Source organism: Rana temporaria, chromosome 1 (genome assembly GCF_905171775.1).
Source record: "Rana temporaria chromosome 1, aRanTem1.1, whole genome shotgun sequence".
Classification (NCBI taxonomy): Eukaryota; Metazoa; Chordata; class Amphibia; order Anura; family Ranidae; genus Rana; species Rana temporaria.
This window is the reverse complement of record NC_053489.1, coordinates 34863910-34888134: the sequence shown is the minus strand read 5'-3', so window position 1 is coordinate 34888134 and position 24225 is coordinate 34863910. Positions and strand designations below refer to the sequence as shown.

Below are 24225 nucleotides of genomic sequence, written 5' to 3'. Positions count from 1 at the left end.
CATGGGTACCAGGCAGCACTTTTAGGGTGGCAGCATTCTGCCGTCCGCAAGACAGCCCACTCCTCTGCCTGTGATGACACTCACAGCCGGAGGGGAGCAGTCTGCGAGTGAGAAAGGCAGGCGCCGCTCCCTCTGAGGAACCTGTTGTGCCGAGAATGGTTGCCCGTCAGAATCTGTTCCCCCTAGCTCTCGGCTCCGATCGGAACTCCGCCTCTCCAGCCCTCTGCATTGCCGCTCCCTCCTACTCTACCCACAAATTCTTACGATCCTAATACCGCCCCGTCCCCGTGGGTGTCCCCGGTACAATGTTATTACTCATTATGGCAGATTGGATAGCAGCATTTGCCCCCGGGAGACGGCCTGTGTACAGGATATATCTATGCCTATGTGGTTCGGATGACTTTGACTATTTTCCTCTCTTGTCTGTCCTGAAGAAGCCTCATGGCGAAACGTGTAGATGCACAGGGGACATTTATAGGCAACATACATACCTGACATCTTGTATGGTTTTCTTTTTAATGTTGTTTTATGTAACTACTTTGTAATAAAATTATATATTTTTTACTATTCCTGTCTGTGTTGCCTATAAAGTCCGGCCATTGGTTGCTTTCCTTAAGCAATTTTGTCTTTATCACATGAATAGAGCCATGACAGGTCCTCTTTATACATGTATAGAGCCATGACGCAATTTTTTTGGGGGGGGGGGGGGGCAGCAGTTCATTCTTGGTCCCAGGCAGCACAATGTCTTGGGCCGGCACTGGTAATACCTCAGAGCGGTATTGCATGCCATTGAAGTCAATGCGGAACAAATTATTTTCGTTTTCATTGACTTCAGTGGGGAAACTCGCTTTGAATTACGAGCATTCTCCTGGAACGGATTATGCTCGTAATCCGAGGTTCCACTGTAATGCCGTTCTAGGCCTTGAATACTGATGTTGTTCACTGGGGTCTGGTTCCATCTGTGGCTAGCAGAGGGGTATTGGACTGCCCTGCATGTTTTTACTGCTACACTACAACACACTAACCCTGTTTTTTTTTTTTTTGTGTGCTTAGGGCCCTCGTCAATGCTTATAAGGGGCATTCTCCTGTGGAGATACAGAAAATCGGTATTGGGGCCTTCTTTGCCGTGGTTGAGTTTGTGTGTGACGAAACGCAGCGCCACCCTCCTTCCCGACAGTTCTTCACCTCTTGTATTGAAATACTGGGACAGGTAGGTTTGGGATTTATTGTTTTTAATTTTCTCTATAGTGCAACACTTTGTAGTGTAATTTAGACCGGTATCATCTGTCCCCAGAATGTTGTCCAAATCTAAAAGTCGATTGCTAGCAAAGGAGCAGCAATGGAACTTGCAAACGTTTTTAACCACTTCCATACCAGGCAGTGCTGATCCTGACCTCCCTGGGGCCCTAAGCAACATGACATGTCACATTAAAGTTGAGAAGCAGGGGGAGGGGGCTGTCGGAAATGACGTCTTACATTAAAGTGAGAAGCGGGGGGTGCTGGCATCTTACCTCTTCTCCCATGCAGCCAGCGAGTTGAGAAGCAGGTTGAGGGGGCGAAGATGACTTCTCACCAGGCTGGGCCTCTAGTAATTTGGGGGGCCCTCCACAGCTTTGCGGGGCCCTAAGCGGCTTGCATAGTGAGCCTACAGGGCGGATCGGCCCTGATACCAGGCACTTACGCACCTTCCTGCCCAAGCCAATTTTCAGCGCTGTCGCAATTTGAATGACAATTGCGCAGTCATGCTACACTGTTACCCAAATTAAATTTTTATCATTTTTTCCCCACAAATAGAGCTTTCTTTTTGGTGGTATTTGATCACCTCTGCGATTTTTATTTCTTGTGCAACAACTAAAAAAGACCGACATTTTTGAAAGAAATTACAATTTTTATTTGTTTGTTTATTTTTTTTGTAAATAAGTAAGTTTTCTTCTTCAATTATGGGCACTGATATGGCGGCACTGATGGGCACCGATAGGCGGCACTGATGGACACCGATAGGCGGCGCTGGTATGCTACACTGATGGGCACTCATAGGAGGCACTGATGGGCACTCATAGGCGGCACTGATGGGTACTTATGGGTGGCACAGATGGGTACTTATGGGTGGCACAGATGGGCACTGGGCATAGATGGGCACTAAGAGGTGGCACTGATGGACACTGGGTGGCACTGATGGACACTGAGGGGTAGCACTGATGGCATTATTTTAGCCAGTGCCCATGTTGCCAGTCAGTGCCCATTTGTGGGCATCGATTGTGTTTTTTTTTTATTGGTGTTTTTTTGCACTGGGGGCACTCCCTGGTGGTCCAGTGTTGGCATCCGAGGGGGGGCTGCGCTGATAAACAATCAGCGCAAACCCCCCCTGTCAGGAGAGCCGCCGATCGGCTCTCCTCGAGTCTGTCAGACGCGAGTGAGGAAGAGCCGATCAACGGCTCTTCCTGTTTACATCGTGATCAGCTGTGGTTGGACACAGCTGATCACGTGGTAAAGAGCCTCTGCCGGAGGCTCTTTAACAAGATCGGAGATGCAGGGTGTCAGACTGACACCCCACATCACCGATCGCCGGGCGTCCCCACGAGCGCACGCCGGCATGAAATCCTGCAGGACGTCAATAGACGTCTAGTCAGGATTTCACAACCACTTCCCGGACGTCAATATGCTATTGACCGGGCAGGAAGTGGTTAATGCAAGAGATCACATCACAAATGAAAGTGCAACATTTCGGAGCCGCGCAGGACCCCTTTCGTCGGGCATGCCTGACGAAGGTGTCCTGCGCGGCTCCGAAACTTTGCACTTTCATTTGAGATGTGATCTCTTGCATTAAAAACTTTTGGATGGAGGTTGTCGATCCATGGTGTGCTGGCGAATATGTACGCTCGTTTGATGTTTCCAGGACCCTACTGTTAATCGCTGCAGCACCCACCATTTTATGAGCCATATGTACCAGGAACGTGTGTGATAGGAATATTAATCAGACTTTTTCATAGCATGTCCAGTGTGACTCGGCCTGAAGAGTCGCACACAGCAGAGTCAAAGAGAGGATGTCTAAATAGTTTTGGCAATAGTTTTTCCATCCATTAAATCTTCTGCCCTTGTTTTAACTTTAGATGGTAAAACTCTAAAGTAAATACCTTATACAGCCCACTTCATGTTTCTTGTCTGGTCAATAGCCTAGGCTTATGGCATCATGCACAGCTCTCTCTCTCTCACTCTTGTGAGAGTTTGCCAGAAAGGGAGGGGGGATGGTGATTTATAAGAGGGCCAATGAGAGCTGGAGGTGTGCCTCTGTGTCTGTGCGTAAATCCAGGAAGTGAACAGGCAGAAGCTTCAGCTGCCCACAGTTAAAATGGCTGCAGCCAGACTCAGTGGAGGGAGATTTATGCAGTATATTTGGCAAGTACCGAGTCGCCGTATATATAAAAATAATATGCAAAATTGTTGGAGGGAAGCTTCCGAATGGCAAAGATGTTTTTATTACAAATTATTAAAATGTTTTCAATAGTCATGGAATTAAAGGAGAAGTACAGCCAAATCTTGTTTGGCTGTACTTCTCCTGTGGATACAGGAGTGCAGTTCATTCTACAGTCCAGGCTCGGGAAAGATCGCGACCATATGGCCGGGATCTACACACATGCCTGGACCGGGCACCTGGCTCAACCTCTCGGTGAGAAAATGAGAGCCTAAACTGGCCGCTCCCACCCAGGGGTGGACTGACAACTCTTGGGGCCCCCGGGCACTAGAAGATTATGGGGCCCCCGGGCTTACAGATGGCCACCACGCCAGGAGGCAGTGCAGAGGCGGGGCAGCTAAAATCTCTGGATTTTCACATCAAAAGCATGTCGGTTTCGGACATATCGGGGACAGATGCAGGGCCGATCCTAGGGTCACAGGCGCCTGGGTGCAGAAATATTTCTGGCGCCCCCACATGGGCGTCCTTATTTTACTAACTCCTCCCCTTTACAAATGTTTCTATGGCAATGACTCCACCACAGAGATGCTCCCCCACGAAGTCTTCATTAATCTGGGATCCTTACATGATCTCAGTATCCATACACAGTATACACACACAGACACACAATAGACACACACAGTATACATACACACAGAATACACACGCACACTGAAAAGGTACTGGAGAGGTGGGGCAGCTATAATCTTGGGATTTTTTAAAAAAACACAGATTTTTACATACTGTCCCTGGTTTTACTGAGGCTGGCAACCCTGATGGGGCCCCCTAGTGTCATGGGGCCCTCGGGCAGTGCCCGAGAGCCCAAATGGTCAGTCCGCCCCTGTTGGGGGCTTAGTCTATAGGTAAGTGGTGCAGCCAACCCTCTGAATAGAATGATGCCTGCGGTCTTGCTGCCCTCCTCAGAACAATGGGTATCCTTAGAACTGAAACATAAAAAGAGGAAAGGAGGGCGCACCGACCTTGTGCATTACCAATGGTAACATTTATTAAAAAACTGTAACAGCAGTAGTCCTACTCACAAACGAGCGTATACAAAAAAGCTTATCAGTCCGCCAGCAAATATAACTGCGTCTCTGGACACCTGCAACCCGGACCGGATATTGGAGGGGCCAGATGGCATCGCAAATGGTTAACAAGCTTCAAGGGCGTACCCTCTTCCTCAGAGCCAAAGCGGTGAATAACTTTCTTGCTCTGGTTACCTCTATACATATCCACACGCCCTGGCCGACACGTTAGCCATTTGCAATGCCATCTGGCCCCTCTAATATCCGGTCCGGGTTGCAGGTGTCCAGCGGCGCAGTTCTATTTGCTGGCGGACTGATAAGCTTTTACAGTTTTTTAAAGCGGATGTCCGCTGAAAAAAATAAATATTAAAAGCCAGCAGCTACAAATACTGCAGCTGCTGACTTTTAATTTTAGGACACTTACCTGTCCTGGAGTCCAGCGCCGTCCGCAGCAGAGGACGAGCAATCGCTCTTCACTCTGCTACCCCCCCCGCCATCCTTGGTGAGGGAACCAGGAAGTGAAGTGCTCCAGCTTCAGTGCCGGTTCCCTACGGCGCATGCGCGAGTCGCGATGCGCCGTGCTGACTGGTTCCGTTGTGTTCTGGGAGCCGAGTGTTTCCCAGAACACAACGGGGGGACGGGAGGTGACGTCCTGCCCGCAGTCTCCCCGCAGACTGTGTGGAAGTGGGTGCAAATACCTGTCTTTAGACAGGTATCTGCACCCCCCTCCCCCCTGAAAGGTGTCAAATGTGACACCGGAGGGGGTGAGGGTTTCTATTTGCGAGGTTGGAACTCCGCTTTAAATACATGTTACTATTGGTAATGCACAAAATCAGTGCTGCCAATCAGTGTCGCCTATCGGTGCTGCCAATCTGTGCTGCCAATCTGTGCTGCCAATCAGTGCTGCCAATCAGTGTCGCCTATCCATGCCCATCAGTGCTGCCAATCAGTGTCACCTATCCATGCTCATCAGCGCACATCAGTGGAGAAAAATTACCTGTTTGCAAAACTTTATAACAAACAATGACATTTGCTTTTATTTTAGTTTTTTTAGTTTAACAACAAATAAATGTTTAGCAAAAAAAAAAACAGAGATGATCAAATACCACCAAAAAAAGCTCTATTTGTGTGAAAAAAAATGATAAAAATTTCATGAGTACATGAGTACAGTGTTGTACGATCGGGTAGTTGTCATTCAAAGTGTGGGACCTGAAATTTGATGTACGAAATGTAAGGCTAGGCCTGTGTTTAACCTTAGAAAACAAACCTCCCTCCCGGCTGCACGCCGTCCTGGAAGTCGGCGATTTGTTTTCTTTATAAGATGGTTTGCAGCACCTTCACATCCGAAGGGTAAGTGTTCATGACTTGATGGAAGCCGCTTTTCTTTTCGCTTCCAGGTGTTTATAAGTGGGACCCAGTCGGAGTGCCGGCCCATACTCCAGACCATTCTTCGTAATCGGCGCCTCTGCAACCTGCTGTCTCCGTATTTCACCCCGGCCGCCTCGCCGGGAGAATTCGTACACTTGTACGGGAAGGTGGTGGAAGCCATTTCTGAGGACAACAGTGACGTCATCTTTATGCTGCTCACCAAGGTACGTTCTGCTCCGTCTCTTGGGCTTCATTCACACCTGAGAGTTTTATAGCTTGAAGCCACAAAACGCCGGAGGGGGAAAAAAAAATCAATTATTCTCTATGGAGATGGTTCACATCTCCACTCCAAAACGCCTGAAGCCAGAAGCTCCAAAACGCCTGAAGCTCAAAACAAGTTCTGGAATTTTTTTTCAGACAGATTTGGGGCATGACTTTTTCCCTTAAAACGCTGGGCGCGCACACTGATGGGAAGAAATATTTTGCCACTATTCTACTCTTTTTCAAAATTATTTTTCAGTTGCCAATCCCGCCCCCTCCACAGCCCAACGCTCCAGTGAGGAGGAGGGTGACTGAGCAGACATCGGTGACTGACCGCCACCAGCTCTCTGCTCAGGGAAGAACCGAGCGATCGGCGGAGTTTGATCGCTCGGCTCTCATACTTAGAGCTGGCGGGGGACCGGTGCTGCATCCACCTAGTGTGATTCTTAAAAAAATAAAAAGTCCATACTTCTCTTTTAACTTTTGTCTACATTTCTTGTACTTTGCAGGTTAATTGTATTCACACTATATTTTAATGTGTTGATCTTGGGGTAGATTCAGGTACCTGTTACGGCGGCGTATCTCCAGATACGCCGCCGTAATTTCAAATCTGCGTCGGCGTTTCGTTACGCCGATTCACAAAGGCAGTTACGCTAAAAAAATAGGCTTCCTCCACCGCCTTAACTTGATTGCGGCGGCGTAGAATTGTGTGCAATATCACTTTGGCCGCTAGGGGCGCTTCCGTTGTTGTCGGCGTAGAATATGCTAATTTCCTAGATACGCCGATTCACAAACGTACGTGCGCCCCGGCGTTAGTTTTTTACGTCGTTTGCGTTAAGGCTTTTTCGGCGTAAGGCTGCTCCTGCTATTAGGAGGCGCAGCCAATGTTAAGTATGGACGTCGTTCCCGCTTCGAAATTTGAATTATTTAAGTCGTTTGCGTAAGTCGTTCGCGAATAGGGCTGGACGTAATTTACGTTCACGTCGAAACCAATACGTCGTTACGCCGTACTTGGAAGCAATGCACACTGGGATATGTACACGGACGGCGCACGTCAGGTCATCATACATTTACATAAAACACGCCCCCCCTTCCACATTTGAATTACGCGTGCTTACACCGGCCCCATTTATGCTACGCCGCCGCAACTTACGGAGCAAGTGCTTTGTGAATACAGCACTTTCTCCTGTATGTTACGGCGGCATAGCGTAAATACGATACGCTGCGCCGCAGTATCATTGCGCGCCCCTACCTGAAATCCACCCCCTTGTTTACATTCTTATTTTATGCCTTTTAATCTGAATTGAATCCTCTTATTGTTGTAGTTTGATCTGAACCATTGGCTGAATTCTGCGAAACCTTCCATGTCTGAAGCGCAGCAAGCTTGCTGGAGTCTGTGCACCTGGCCCTGACACTCTGCGGCTTGGAACCCGAGGAAAGACCTGCTGATGCCCTTTAATTATTTTCTGCAAACACTGGAGTTCCATCCTCCGCTATCAGTTCCCGGATCACTACAGCGACTGCCTGCGGCTTCTCATGCAGAGTAAGTGTCCTTCCTGGATGGTGGTGACTGAAAGTCACACGGTCTTTACATTGTGAAGGAGCCATGCATCAGTGTTGTGTTCTCTGCCTCTCTGGGGCTCATACCTGGAAGAAAAGCAAAAGGCAGCAATTTCCTTACAGCAACCATCGAGAGGTTTGGCTTTGTTTCCTTACCTGCAATAGAAACCCTGTAGCTGAAATCTGATTGTAGCTGATGCTAAAAGCGGCTTTCTTTCTAAGAATCACATGTCTGATCTGGACGTCGAATTACACAGCTACCCTTCTGATATTCATATACATACATAGTTATATAGGAGGTGAGGTTGAAAAAAGACACAAGTCCAACCTATGTGTGTGATTATACAGTATGTCAGTCTTACATTGTATATCCCTGTATGTTGTGGTCGTTCAGATGCTTATCTAATAGTTTCTTGAAACTATCGATGCCCCCCACTGAGACCACCGCCTGTGGAAGGGAATTCCACATCCTTGCTGCTCTTACAGTAAAGAACCCTCTACGTACGTAGTTTAAGGTTAAACCTCTTTTCTTCTAATTTGAGTAAGTGGCCACATGTCTTGTTAAACTCCCTTCCGTGAAAACGTTTTATCCCAATGGTGGGTCACCAGTACAGTATTTGTACATTGAAATCATATCCCATCTCAAGCGTCTCTTCTCCAGAGAGAATACGTTCAGCGCTCGCAACCTTTCCTCATAACCAATATCCTCCAGAGCCTTTATTAGCTTTGTTGCCCTTCTTTGTACTCTCTCCAATTCCAGTACATCCTTCCTGAGGACTGGTGCTCAGAACTGGACAGCATACCAGGTGCGGCCGGACCAGAGTCTTGTAGAGCGGGGAGAATTATAATTTTATCTCTGGAGTTAATCCCCCTTTTTAATGCCAATATTCTGTTTGCTTAGTTAGCAAGCAGCTTGGCATTGCATGCCATTGCTGAGCCTGTCATCTACTAGGCCCCCCAGGCCCTTTTCCATCCTAGATTCATGTTTCCTGATGTGAAATCATTCCCCTCTGTCTGTTCTATTGCCTTTCTTTCTTTTCCATTTGCCTTATGCTCCCTCCCTTTCCATTTTCTTCTCCCCTCATCCCTTGCCATCTGTTATTTTTCCCATTGTACCCATTCATGCTCCGCTCTCCTTTCTCTTCCTCTCCCCTATAAATTGCGGGCAGCATGGGACAACGCTACAATAGCACTAATGACAATTTACCAGGGTGTCACTAAATATTGATTTAGATTGGAGTTGAAGCCAAATTCAGGTTACATTTTAAAGGGTAAGTTCACCTTTACAGAAATCTCTGGACTAGTGAAGCAGCATTCCGGTGTCTGACAGACAGATTTTCTGTAAAGGTGAATTTGTGCTTTAAAGTGGAGCTCCACCCTAAAGTGGAACTCCCGCTGATCGGAAACCCCCCTCCCCCTCCGTTGTCACATTTGACAACTTTCAGGGGGGAGGGGGGTGCAGATACCTGGACATCGGACACTTTTGACACCATTTTGGGACCATTGTCATTTTTACAACGATCAGTGCTATAAAAATGCACTGATTACTGTAAAAATGACACTGGCAGTGGAGTGGTTAACCACTAGGTGGCGCTGCAGGGGTTAAGTGTTCCCTAGGAAGTGATTCTTACTGTTAGGGGCGTGGCTACACGTCACTGATGACCATTCCTGATCACGGGGAACAGTCATAAGTGACAGTGTCACTAGGCAGAATAGGGGAATGTCTTGTTTACAAAGGCATTCCCCTGTTCTGCCCTTACTGACCGCAATCGCGGGACTTCCGAGAACATCGAGTTCCCGAGGCTGCACTCGCGAGGCACGCGCCCGCTGAGCGGCAGCTTTAAAGGGACGTACCTGTACGCCAATCTGCCTGCCCGTGCCATTCTGTGGACGTGAATAGTTGTTTAGCAGTCGGCAAGTGGTTAAACCCCCTTTTACCTGATTGCAGATCCTACACATTTACCCTTACTATCGGTAATCACGAGTGAGGCTCGGGGTTAAATTTCAGTACCATTAGCGGTAACCTGGAGCCACACATGGTATTGCATCGCAGTATCCTGGTACAGTGTACTTACCTTGTCCCCAGGATCCTGTCCCCCCGCTGTATCCTCCGCCGGATCATCCGTCCGATCTATCAATGTTCTGGGCTCTGTTCCCTGCGAGCGTCGCAACGCATGGGAGTGGAGCCCAGCGGTAAATTCAAAAAGTACAAAACACATACACACACATAATACACTGGAATCTTCCATCTACATCTTACACTGTATCAAATAATTTCACATCCCTTTTGTCCCTAATGCTTTGTTCAGTGCCCTGCATGCAGTTTTATATTATATACAGTATACTGTTCTTTCTGCCTGAAAACTTGAGATTGTCCATAGCAACCAAAAAGTGTCCCTTTATGTCAAAAGCGGTTTAGAGCAGCTAGAAAACAGCGATAATAAATTAGAATCACTTGCAGAATTCGTGGGGAAATTCGTCATCAGACACTGAAAGTAATGACAGCGACAATTCTGCGACTGAGCAAATTTTAGTGTTTTTGATTTGATTACATTATTGAATACCGTATTTATCGGCGTATACCGTGCACTTTTTTGCCCTGAAATTCAGGGCAAAATCATGGGTGCGCGATATACGCCGATACCCGTATCCCGCGCCGAGTTTGAATTACTGTGCCGGCATATATCGAGCGCAGTACACTCGTGTATAGTCGGGCAGGCTCGGCTTCTCTCGCAGTCACGTCCTGGACGTACAGGACGTGACCGCGAGAGGAACCGAACCTGCCCGACTATACACGAGTGTACTGCGCTCGATATATGCCGGCGCAGTAGTTCAAACTCAGCGCGGGGATCGAGCGGGGAGGACACCACAGAAGGACGCCGGACCCGACGAGGAAGACACCACCGAAGCCGCAGACGGACGCCAGACCCGACGAGGCCGCCGCGCAAGAAACCAAAACTGTAAGTACTAAAATCTTTTTTTTTTTTACAGGAATGCGGGTCCACTTTAGGGGTGCGCGCTATACGCCGGAGCGCGCAATACCCCGATAAGTATGGTAATTTGTATTATTATTATTTTTGATAATTCTTTATAGGTATTTATTATATTATAATTTATGATTTCATGTTTTAAACTTTATCATACCCGGGATGTCTACTAGACTCTTGATTGGACAGATTTAAGTGAGTTATTACTAAGAATTACAGGCCTACAATATAAAACAACAAATTTCTATGCAAAACAATTGTACCACTTTGAGATTCAAAAATCTCACATAATCAGACCGCCAGCGAGGTTAAGGTCATCACCTGGCCAGTGGATCCAGCATTGTCCTGCTGAGATCCACTTCTGTGACGTCATTGGAAAACTGCCAGCTATTCCGTGTTAAGCAGGCAGCTTCCCGATGACACGCCACCTGGCCCCACCCCCCTCCTCCTTTCCCAGTGAAGGACAATGCAACCGGAAAATATTCACAGCGCTTCACTTATTCCACATTTTGTTATGTTACAGCCTTATAGCAAAATGGATTAAATTCATTATTTTCTTCCAAATTTTACAAAGAATACCCAATAATGACAATGTGAAAGAAGTTTGTTTGAAATCTTTGCAAATTTATAAAAAAATAAAAAAAATGAAAACAAAATCCCAAGTACATAAGTATTCACAGCCTTTGCTCAATACTTTGGTGAAGCTCCTTTGGCACCAATTACAGTCTTAAGTTATTCTGAGTATGATGCTACAAGCTTGGCACACCTATTATTGGGCAGTTTCTCCCATTCTTCTTTGCAGGACCTCTCAAGCTCCATGAGGTTGGATGGGGAGCGTCGGTGCACAGCCATTTTCAGATCTCTCCAGAGATCGGGTTCAAGTCTGGGCTCTGGCTGGACCACTTAAGGACATTCACAGAGTTGTCCTGTAGCCACTCCTTTGTTATCTTGGCTGTGTGTTGGGGGTCGTTGTCCTGTTGGATAATGAACCTTCACCCCAGTCTGAGGTCCAGAGCACTCTGGAGCAGGTTTTCATCAAGGATGTCTCTGTACATTGCTGCGTTCATCTTTCCCTCGATCCTGACTAGTCTCTCAGTTCCTGCCGATGAATAACATCCCCACAGCATGATACTGTTACCACCACCATGCTTCACTGTAGGGATGGTATTGGCCAGGTGGTGAGCGGTGCCTGGTTTCCTCCAGACATGACACTTGCGAATCAGGCCAAAGAGTTCAATCTTTGTTTCATCAGACCAGAGAATTTTGTTTCTCGTGGTCTGAGAATCCTTCAGGTGCCTTTTGGCGAACTCCAGATGGGCTTTAATGTGCCTTTTAGTGGAGTGAAGGAGGAGTGGCTTCCGTCTGGCCACTCTACCATACAGGCCTGATTGGTGGAGTGCTACAGAGATGGTTGTTCTTCAGGAATATTTTCTTCTCTCCAAAGAGAAATACTGGAGCTCTGTCAGAGTGACCATCGGGTTCTTGGTCACCTCCCTGACTGAGGCCCTTCTCCCCTCATGGGCGGCCAGGGCTTTGTTAACCACTTCCCGACCGCCGCATGTAGATATACGTCGGCAGAATGGCACGGACAGGCACATTGGCGTACCTGTACGTCCCTGCCTAGACGTGGGTCGGGGGTCCGATCGGGACAAGCCCCCCCCCCCCGCTACATGCGGCGGTCGGATTCCCTCGGGGAGCGATCCGGGACGACGGCGCGGCTATTCGTTTATAGCCGCTCCGTCGCGATTGCTCCCCGGAACTGAAGAACGGGGAGAGCCGTATGTAAACACGGCTTCCCCGTGCTTCACTGTGGCGCTGCATCGATCGCGTCATCCATTTTATAGGGAGACTCGATCGATGACGTCAGACCTACAGCCACACCCCCCTACAGTTGTAAACACACACTAGGTGAACACTAAATCCTACAGCGCCCCCTGTGGTTAACTCCCAAACTGCAACTGTCATTTTCACAATAAACAATGCAATTTAAATGTATTTTTTGCTGTGAAAATTACAATGGTCCCAAAAATGTGTAAAAATTGTCTGAAGTGTCCGCCATAATGTCGCAGTCATGAAAAAAATCGCTGATCGCCGCCATTAGTAGTAAAAAAAAAAAAATTAATAAAAATGCAATAAAAATATCCCCTATTTTGTAAACGCTATAAATTTTGCGCAAACCAATCGATAAACGCTTATTGCGATTTTTTTTTTTTTTTTACCAAAAATAGGTAGAAGAATACGTAAACTGAGGACATTTTTATATATGTTTTTGGGGGATATTTATTATAGCAAAAAGTAAAAAATATTGTTTTTTTTTCAAAATTGTCGCTCTATTTTTGTTTATAGCGCAAAAAATAAAAACCGAAGAGGTGATCAAATACCACCAAAAGAAAGCTCTATTTGTGGGGAAAAAAGGACACCAATTTTGTTTGGGGGCCACGTCGCACGACCGCGCAATTGTCTGTTAAAGCGACGCAGTGCCGAATTGTAAAAAACCCTTGGGTCATGTAGCAGCATATTGGTCCGGTCCTTAAGTGGTTAAACAAAAACAAAATAAAGGACAAAAAAAAAAGGTGCCTGTTTTCTGTAGCGGAGGGGTGGATGGGAGGCAACATTCCCTGGGGGGGGTGAAGATCCACTTTAAATAGATTTGTTGTGTGTTCCAAACCCAGATTTATATTATTGCCATATAAAAGTGACCGTGACATCATCAATGGATGGTACATAACGTGAGCAAAGCAGCAGGCTCCACCCACTACAGGCTGCCTGTAGAAAACTACGGGGGGGGGGGGGGGGCGGGGGACGAGACCAGTCGCCCAGCACAAGGAGAGAGAGAGCAGCAGTGACCGGTCTTTATTACAGGAAGCTCTGCCGCCGTGATCCATTAGCTTTCAGAATACTGGTCGTTTTTGGCACGCCGAGCGATGCCGTACCCCAGAGCTTACCCTCCACTAACCATACCTAATACTAACATACCCCACAGAGAATGGGTCTCGGCACCCATCTGAATAAACCCCTTATGCTGAAGACCTCTACACCAAAAGATACCAGCACAAAATTCCTGGTGCCAAAATCTTCTACTCCCCCCCACCCCCCATTTTCTGAGTGTCGATATGACTGATTATTATTATTAAAGTTGTAAAATTACTTGTTGTGGAGGGGGGGGGGTTGCTTTAGTAGGAGTCTTGCAATGAATTTTAAATGAAATCGATTGTCTTGCAAATAGTTTTTGTGACATGTGGTTTTCTGTGTGGCACACAGGTTCCTCCGAACAGCTTCTGAGCCCGGAGTGTTGGAGAACGTCATTGAAAGCTATTGGATGCTACAGCCCCAGAGTCCCCCCGAACAACGTGAAACCGGATAACAAAGACCCGCTCATGTTTCCAAACTGCACCAATAAAACAATGTTATCGGCTGAGCAGGTAATGATATTCCTTGGGGCTGCAAGTCTATAATCCCTTTTTGCAAGATTTCATGTGGTACTTAACAGTACATGATGCATGATGAACTACAGCAAGTAGTAGTTGGTCGCATTCAACTGGACTTATTTCTCTTATCGTCCATGGACGGACACAGCTCCTTAAGTCTTGACAAGTGGGTTATGTTCCCTGTTTACAGGAGAACTCTCCTGGTAGGAAGAAGCATAACCCGAATGTCAATGAAGGCTGTGTCCGTCTATGAACTCAGAGAAATGGATTTTACGGTGAGTACAAAAATCCTATTTCTCTTTCCGTTCATAGACGGACACAGCCTTCATTGACATTAGGGTTATGCTTCTTCTTACCAGGAGAGTTCTCCTGTAAACAGGGAACATAACCCACTTGTCAAGACTTAAGGAGCTGTGTCCGTCCATGGACGTCAGAGAAAAGGATTTTACGGTGAGTACAAAAAATCCTATTTTTGTAATGACGTCGCTTACTAAGCCACTTCTTAATTTCCAATGAGTGTCAGGAACATACCCCAACAGAGGTGCCCAGAGGCGATTCAGTTTGCATGTGTTGCGCTATATAAGTTTCTCACTCACTCACTTATACCCCCCCCCCCCTTCATGTCCAGGCCATTTTTTTGCTATTGGGCACTGTGCCACTTTAACCACTTTTAAAACTGCCCACTGCATATATACAGCAGCAGGGTAAGTCAGGGCTCAACAAATCCCGGGCGCCAGGTCGCCATGGCGACTAGAAATAGGGTCCTGGCGACTTGGCTTGGAAGGGGGGCAAAAAAAAAAATATATATATATATATATAAAAAAAAAATTGTGAGCTGGCGCCATCTGGTGGTGAGCCGTTGGTATTACAAGTTATTACCACCAGATGTGTAAGCTGGCGCCATCTGGTGGTGGCCGTTGGTATTACAAGTTAAGCATTACAAGTTAAACAGCAATTCTAATGTAATTTTTCACTATTTTCACTGCCATCTTCTTCCCTCTAATTAGAACCCCCAAACATTATATATATTTTTTATCCTAACACCCTAGAGAATAAAATGGCGATCGTTGCAATACTTTCTGTCATGCCGTATTTGCGCAGCGGTCTTACAAGCGCACTTTTTGGGTAAAAAATAAGACAACAGTAAAGTTATCCCCATTTTTTTTAATATTATGAAAGATAATGTTACACCGAGTAAATTCATACCCAACATGTCACGCTTCAAAATTGCGTCCGCTCGTGGAATGCCAACAAACTTTTACCCTTTTAAAATCTTCATAGGCGATGTTTAAAAAAAATCTACAGGTTGCATGTTTTGAGTTAGAGGAGGTCTAGGGCTAGAATTATTGCTCTCGCTCTACCAATCGCGGTGATACCTCACATGTGTAGTTTGAACGCCGTTTACATATGGGGGCGCTGCTCACGTATGTGTTCGCTTCTGCGCGCAAGCTCGTCGCGACAGGGCGCGTTTTCTGGCTCCTAACTTTTTTAGCTGGCTCCTAGATTCCAAGCAAATTTGTCAAACCCTGGGGTAAGTGATCCAACACTTCTGGATCTGGTGCGTGGATGCGTGCTGGTGACCCGTTCCTGCTGTGATCTGCGGGTACTGCGGACTCCATGTCCACCGGCACCCGCTGATCATTACGCAGGGAGCCAGAACGGCGATCTGCCTATGTAAACCAGGCAGATCGCCGCTTTGTCAGTAGGGAGCCTGCAATTGCAGTTCAGTAATTTTAGCAACAAATTTATTAAAAATAGTAACTTGCATATAACCAAATAAATGCCCGTATTGGCAAGTCACCAGAGAACATCGGAAAAGTAAAACTTCCAGACTTGGCCGCAACCAAAAGTGACGTCACCTGGCTCTTTCCGACGTGTTGCGTCACAGATCACGTGACTTCCTCAGGGCTTGATTTCTTGATTTTTTTTTTTCAGTATAGTAACCGCTCAACTTCTAGCTTCAGCTTGTTCAATTAACCTCTTGCCACCCACTTAAAGTCCACATGCTGCACATGGGTGGCAGAGATGTCTGTTCTGAGAGCATGCTCATTGCACCCCAGCAAAGACAGCTCTTGTTCTCTATTGGCGATCAAGTTCTGGCAGGTCCAGCTCCCAATCATGTAATCATTGTGGCAACCAATCGCAGTGGTCATGAAGTTGGCCCATCCTTCCTGCCCCCCTGGCCTAAAGACCCTGTTAAGGGGTTGTTGGGCTTGCATGGAAAGGCATTAAAGCAGAGCTCCACTCAAAAGGGGAAGCCTCATTTGTATGCACCCTCCAATGCCACATTTGGCATTTTTTTTTGTGGGGGGGAGGGGGTACCTGGTTGTGACAGATACCTGCTCAAACATTCAGGTCAGATCACTGCAGTGATCTACGAGGATGTTCGGCCCCCCTCCTTCTCCTCCCTGCAGCCTTCTGGGACACTCACAGGTCCCAGAAGACTACGGGACAACTCACAAAGCGCAGCACAACCCGTGCATGTGCAGTAGAAAGTTTCCCTTAAAGGGGTTGTAAAGACAAAAATATTTTCCTCTTAAATTAAAGTCTGACAGTAGCTGATAAAGTAAAAAGTAATGTTTTGCATTATAACTAGTTTGATACCTGTTGAAATTGAGCTGTTTTATTCACCTCCAGCACTCCTGAATCATTATTCTCACTAACTTCCTGGTTTGCGGTGCGCATTCATTCTTGCTACATCACGGCCTAATGGGAACTACAGTTCCCATTAGGCTTAGCCTCCATGCCTGTGAGGGATAAGAGAGCATCTTCACGCAGGGCTGTAGTCATAGGGAGGGGGTGAGCACATTCTGCTTTCCACCATGCAAAACGGCTCAGATGCTGGTGGAAAGCAAGAAGAGGAGAGACAGGAAATGGCATTTTCAAACCTGGATTACTGTATTTTGGAGGTCAAAGAGAAAAACGAGGTAAGTGATATTTAAATGCTCTAGCTTACAGCAATCAATTGATCTAATAAAAAACAAACCTTTAGTGTTCCTTTAAGTAAGATGCCGGCACTTGCACCTGAAGCCGATTGAAGAATCAGTTTGGGTGAGGACAACGCTGGATCCCTGGACAGGTATGTGTCTTCATGTTAAAAATCAGCAGATACAGTATCTTCCTCCACCGCTTCACCAATTGGAAAGCTCAGCGCGCTTCGCGCATGCGTAGTAGGGAACCGGCTGTGAAGCCGAAAGGCCAGGTTACTTTACCGGGAATGGCCGCGGCTGCACCAGACAGCCGAGCCAAAGGTCAGCTGGTGTGCCGACATTGCGGGCTCCCTGGACAGGTAAGTGTCCATATATTAAAGTTCTTTAAGCTCTTTAAAGTTCAACTCGGGTTAAGCTATTCTATTTTGCATTTAAGGGGGAAATTGTTCAAACATCTCCTATTGTTTTTTTTATTACAATACTTATTGTTAAGATTTGGTGATAGGGTGTCAGAGGTAAAGAGGTGATGGACAATCTCTCCAATGGGAACAGAGATGGTAACAAAAACACTTTGGCCCAGATTCTCGTATAATTGCGCAAAGCTGGGCGGGCGTAACGTATCTGATTTACGTTACGCCGCCGCAAGTTTTACAGGCAAATGCTTTATTCTCAAAGAACTTGCCTGTAAAGTTGCGGCGGCGTAGCGTAAATCACCCGGCGCAAGCCCGCCTAATTCAAATTAGCCGGGTAGGGGGCGTGTAGTATTTAAATTAAGCGCGTTCCCGCGCCGAACGTACTGCGCATGCGCTGTCCGAAGAATATCCCAGGGTGCATTGCTCCAAATGACGTCGCAAGGACGTCATTGGTTTCGACGTGAACGTAAATGGTGTCCAGCCCCATTCACGGACGACTTCAAACGACGTAAATTTACAAATTTTGGCGCGGGAACGACGGCCATACTTAACATTGATTGCGCCTCATATACCCAGGGGCAACTTTACGCCGGGACAAGCCTAACGTAAACGTTGTAACTTCACTGCGTCGGCCGCGCGTACGTTCGGGAATTCGCGTATCTAGCTAATTTGCATACTCAACGGGGAAAACGACGGAGGCGACACCTAGCGGCCCAAAAAAAATTGCATTTAAGATCCGACGGCGTAAGAGCCTTACGCCTGTCGGATCTAATGGTTATCTATGCGTAACTGATTCTAAGAATCAGTCGCATAGATACGACGGCCCAGATTAAGACTTACGACGGCGTACAAGGCGTTGCGCCATCGTAAGCCCTTTGAGAATCTGGGCCTTTTTTTTTATTTCTAGTTAATTGAATTTTTAGCTTTTTAGGACATTGAGGGAAGTCAGGTTTTTATTCCTGTTCCCTGACACCTAGTCATCTACTATATTCTCTTATTGTGACACTGGTGTCATTGAAACATACAGTAAGGGCCACTTCACACTATAGAAACGCAGTCTGGATGCATTTCTGCATGCGCATTCCCAGTGCCTTTTTGATGCTTTACATCTGCTTTTCCCCCCTCTTATTTACTTCACCTTAAGGGCCGATTCACACCACATTCAGTCCAGTGTGTTTTTTTTTTTTATTATTTTGCATCAGAAACGCAAGGATAGAAGCTTATATGGTCTCCAATAGCATAATCCACACCAGTGCTTGCAGTTCCAGAAAAAAAGTAGAACATGCCTAATTTTTTTATGCACTGGGCTGTAGTGGAACGCGGTAAAACGCATAAAGGACTCACTGGAATGTCCCCATTTAAAGCGGCGGCCCACACAGAAATGGAACCTCCGCTGTCAGGATTCCTCCTCCCCTCCGGTGTCACATTTGGCACCTCTCAGGGGGGGGGGGGGTTCTAAAGCGGGTATTTGCACCAACTTCCAGGCATAGACACCTGCCTTATCTGCGGGGGTCTACGTCACGTCCGCCCTCCCCCCGCTGTCTTCTGGGAGACACAGGGGTCACAGAAGAAAGCAGAGACCAGTGGCATTGCGCAGCGCAAGTCGCGCATGCGTAGTAGGGAACTGAGAAGTGAAGCCACTTCCTGATTCCCTTACGGAAGATGGCGGCGGCAGCAGCCGAGACAGAGATCGGCTTCGGGTGTCGACATCGCAGGTTCCCTGGACAGGTAAGTATACTTATTTTAAAAGTCAGCAGCTGCAGTATTTGTAGCTGCTGACTTTTAAAAAAAAAAAAAATGTGGCGGACCTCCGCTTTAAGTTAAAGCGGGGGTTCACCCTATTAATAAAAAAAAAAATTTTTTTCCTCTAGCATAAAATGAGGCATAGTAGCGCGAGCTACAGTATGCCTGTCTTTATTTTTTTATCCCCGTACTCACTGTGCAATCGTAGAGACAAGATTACGACTCCCCTACTGTAGCTCGGGCTACTATGCCTCATTTTATGCTAAAAAGTTGTTATGGAGGGTGAACCACCGCTTTAAGTAAAAAAGAGGGGGGGGGGGATGCATCGGAAACGCATTAAAAACATGCTTGCAAAAATGCATCCAGACTGCATTTCTATGGTGTGAACTGACCGTTAAATGGAGATGTGCGTTTAGACACATTCCAGTGCATTTTTACCGTGTTCCAGTTCTACTTTTTTTTTTTTTCTGGAAAGCACTGGAACTGACTTGAGTTACTGGTGTGAACTACGCCATTGGAAACCATATAATCTACTTTCCATTAGCTGGATTCAGAGACCGTTACGCCGGCGTATCAGTAGATACGCCGTCGTAACTCTGAATCTACGCCGTCGTACGTTTAAGCGTATTCTGGAAACCAGATACGCTTAAATTAGCCTAAGTTACGAGCGGCGTAAGTCTCCTACGCCGTCGTATCTTAGGGTGCATATTTACGCTGACCGCTTGGTGGCGCTTCCGTTGAATTTGGCGTGGAATATGCAAATGAGTTAGATACGCCGATTCAGAAACGTACGTGCGCCCGGCGCATTTTTTTACGTTGTTTACTTACGGCTTTTTCCGGCGTAAAGTTAGTCGAACGAATAGCTGGCCTAGCCAATGTTAAGTATGGCCGTCGTTCCCGTGTCGAAATTTGAAAATTTTACGTCGTTTGCGTAAGTCGTCCGTGAATGGGGCTGGATGTAATTTACGTTCACGCCGAAACCAATACTTCCTTGCGGCGTACTTTGGAGCAATGCACACTGGGATATGTCCACAGACAGGGCATGCGCCGTTCGTTAAAAACGTCAATCACGTCGGGTCACCAGTTATTAACATAAAACACGCCCCCCTGTTCCACATTTGAATTAGGCGTGCTTAGGCCGGCCCATTTACGCTACGCCGCCGTAACTTAGGAGGCAAGTGCTTTGTGAATACAGCACTTGCCTCTCGGACTTACGGCGGCGTAGCGTATATGCGATACGCTACGCCGCCTCAAAGATATGACAGTCTTTCTGAATCTGGCTACAAGTGTTTTTGATGCAGAAGAAAAAAAAAACGCGCAGGGTTGCATGTTATGTAAACTGACTCTAAGGGAAGAACTTCACAATTGAGTCACAGACCGCAGTGAAAACATGATTGCAGTTCTTTGCGTTCCGCAGTCTAAAAATATAAATTAAAATATAAAAAAAAAAAATGCCCGAAATTGGTCTTCAACATATTTCTGATTGTTGTGTACATACTAATTCTGCTTTTATGGATTGTTTATGGTCATTAAATTCTCAGGTCCTGGAGACTATCAAATGGCTTTCAGACTTCTTCTCCAAACTGCGTTTGTCCAAGACGGACTTTCAGAGCTTCGGCTTACTGTCCAAGTGGAGTCTGTACATGGCGGAAGTGAAGATCTTCCTAGAATATCTGGTGAAAAGTCTAATAGACTACGAGGTCCTCGGCATCAAACTGGAGCCCATGGGAAGCCATGCTGTGCAGACAGGTAATGACCCATTTCATTCGTATTCCCCCATACCATGCTGTGATATAGGTGGATAAAGGCCAGCTTAAAGTGATTCTAAAGTCAATTCTTGTTTTTTTTTAATAACAAACATGTTATACTTCCCTGCTTGGTGTTCTATGGTTTTACACAGAGCAGCACTGATCCTCTTCACGGGTCCCACGCTGGCGCTCCTCCTCCCTGCTGAGTGCCCACCATAGCAAGCCGCTTGTTGTGGGTGTACTCGTGCATGCTTGTTTCTGAGCCAGTGTCCTGCCGAGAATTGTCCCCCAGCGGATTTTGCCTGCGCAGGCGCAGTGGACCTACGAGAATTGGCGAACCTCAACACGCCTCTCAACCGCCTGGACACGGCGCATGCGCATTGAGCACAATATTGTGCCGCACGCTGACTCTAGTTGCCGATGTTCGCTCCATTCTTCAAGGGGAGCGTGTATATTACAATTATATTGTGTAAGGGGCGGATGCCACAAAGTCGCCCATCAACAGTGCAAAACTCGCCCTTCTTTTCATACACCCACCCCCTTTTGCAGATGATTTAATAGTAATACACACACCCCCCCGTGGCCTGTGTATTACTATTATATCGTCTGATAGGGGGGGCGGGTGTATGAAAAGTAGGGCGAGTTTTGCACTGTTGATGGGCGACTTTGTGGAATCCGCCCCTTACACGATATAATTGTAATATACACGCCCCCCTTGAAGAGTGGAGCGAGCATCGGCAGCGTGCGGCAACGACTGTCACTATGCCCTGTTAATTGCGCAGGCGCAGTCTACAGCTCATGACCAGCTCTTTATGTTCGGTAATTTTCGGAGCTAGAGCGCTGCACCTGCGCAGTCCAGGGCGGGCATTATCCGCCAGGGGGACACACCTCGGCAGAACACCGGCACTGCGTGTCCATTGATACATGCCTTGCCCCACCCCCTTTTAATGGCTGTGATTGACAGCAGTGGGAGCAAATGCCTCCCACTGCTGTCTCTGAGCCAATGAAGAGGGAGAGAGCCTCAGTTCTTGTGCACACAGCTGGATTGAGATTGGGCTCAAGTATTTATTTCAGAGGGCCGGGGGTGGGGGGAAGCTGCATGCAGAAGTTTTTCCTTTACCTTAATGCATTAACCTCTTATATACTGTGGCTGGGCGGCCTGGCTGCGCAAACCGACGTACCTGAATCATTGACCGGGACCTGCTAACAGACTCCTGCTGTGTACAGTTTTTGTATAGAAATAAAAACTATAATATGTGCTATACTCCCATTCTTATTGCCTCCAGGACTGAAATCGCTGCATTCAGTGCTCACGGAGCTCTTCAAGCCCTGGATGATGGTTTTGGATTCGGGAGAGAACAGGTATGTCCCCTTTGGCTGCTGTTGTTTTTTTTTTTTACCACATGAATACACCCGGGTATGTCTGTCTTTTGACATGAGGGGCAGGCTTTAGACCAAAAAGTCTTAGACTGATGTGATTGGCTAGTGCACTCTCAAAAGGACTTTGAACTGGTCTGTGCTGCGAAAATAAATTGGAGTCCCGCGATCGGTCCCCGGAGCTGAAGAACGGGGAGAGCTGTATGTAAACACGGCTTCCCCGTTCTTCACTGTGGCGCGGTGATCGATCGTGTGTTCCCTTATATAGGGAATCACAATCGATGACGTCACACCTATAGCCACACCCCTCTCAGTTAGAAACAGAGACATGAGGTCACACATAACCCCATCAGCGCTCCCTTGTGGTTAACTCCCAAACTGCAATTGTCATTTTCACAGTAAACAATGCATTTTAAATGCATTTTTTGCTGTGAAAATGACAATGGTCCCAAAAATGTGTCAAAATTGTCCGATGTATCCGCCATAATGTCGCAGTATTGAAAAAAATCGCTGATCGCCGCCATTAGTAGTAAAAAAAAAATAATTAATAAAAATGCAATAAAACTATCCCCTATTTTGTAAACGCTATAAATTTTTCGCAAACCAACCGATAAACGCTTGTTGCGATTTTTTTTACCAAAAATAGGTAGAAGAATACGTATCGGCCTAAACTGAGGAAAAACATTTTTATATATATATTTTTGGGGGATATTTATTATAGCAAAAAGTAAAAAATATTGCATTTTTTTCAAAATTGTCGCTCTATTTTTGTTTATAGCGCAAAAAATAAAAACCGCAGAGGTAATCAAATACCACCAAAAGAAAGCTCTATTAGTGGGAAAAAAAGGACGCCAATTTTGTTTGGGAGCCACGTCGAATGACCGCGCAATTGTCAGTTAAAGCGACGCAGTGCCGAATCGCAAAAACTGGCCGGGTCCTTTAGCTGTCTAAAAGGTCTGGGTCTTAAGTGGTTAAGGCGTCCGCATACCAAGACATTTTGGACAATTTCATGCTCCCAACTTTGTAAGATCATTTTGGGGATGGCCCCTTCCTGTTTCAACATGACTGCGCACCAGCATCTGGTTTTTGCGAGTAGGATCGGATATCGACGGGTGCCAGCAGTGTCCGATGACATCCGCCGATCCATAGAGGAGACTGCAAGGTTTGATCCGGTCCGCCTGATCGGAAAGCCTGTGTGAAAGGACCCTGAAGAATAAAAATTTATTAAAAAAATAAAAATGACAAGATCAAGGGTTAAGGTTGGGGGTCAAAGGCCACAGTCCGCATATTTTGGGTAGAATAAAAAAGTAAAATTAAATTGGTATCGGTGTCAGTGGGCTAGATTCAGGTACCATTTCAAATCTGCACTGGCGTATCTTTACGCCGATTCTCCAAGGCAGATACGTCGAAAAAATAGGCTTCCTCCGCCGACGTAACTTGAATGCGGCGGCGTGTTAATTGTGTGCATTTTTACGCTGGCCGCTAGGGACGCTTCCGTTGTTTTCGGCGTAGAGTATGCAAATTACCTAGTTGCGCTGATTCACAAACGTACGTGCGCCCGGCGGTAGTTTTTTACTTTGTTTGCGTAAGGCTTTGTCCGCGTAACGTTGCTCCTGCTTCTATGAGGCACACGCAATATTAAGTATGGACGTCGTTCCCGCTTCGATTTTTGAATTTTTTGGCGTAAGTCGTTCGCGAATAGGGCTGGACGTAATTTACGTTTACGTCGAAACCAATACGTCGTTGCGGCGTACTTGGGAGCAATGCACACTGGGATATGTACACGGACGGCGCATGCGCCGTTCGTACAAAACGTCAATCACGTCGGGTCATCATAGATTTACATAAAACACGCCCCCCCTTCCACATTTGAATTACGCGCGCTTACGCCGCCCCCATTTACGCTACGCCGCCGCAACTTACGGAGCAAGTGC

At 46.7% G+C, this 24225-nt stretch overlaps 1 protein-coding gene across 1 annotated transcript in view; it reads left to right on the top strand.

The window, feature by feature from the left end:
* Window positions 1-24225, top strand: part of EPG5 (ectopic P-granules autophagy protein 5 homolog) — a 186254-nt gene that overhangs the window by 122433 nt on the left and 39596 nt on the right. Inside the window, 9 exon segments of the mRNA XM_040336244.1 lie at window positions 1054-1210; window positions 5874-6068; window positions 7431-7487; window positions 7490-7543; window positions 7545-7565; window positions 7567-7648; window positions 13914-14074; window positions 20708-20915; window positions 22201-22276. Of these exon segments, the coding sequence (XP_040192178.1) occupies window positions 1054-1210; window positions 5874-6068; window positions 7431-7487; window positions 7490-7543; window positions 7545-7565; window positions 7567-7648; window positions 13914-14074; window positions 20708-20915; window positions 22201-22276 (1011 nt within the window).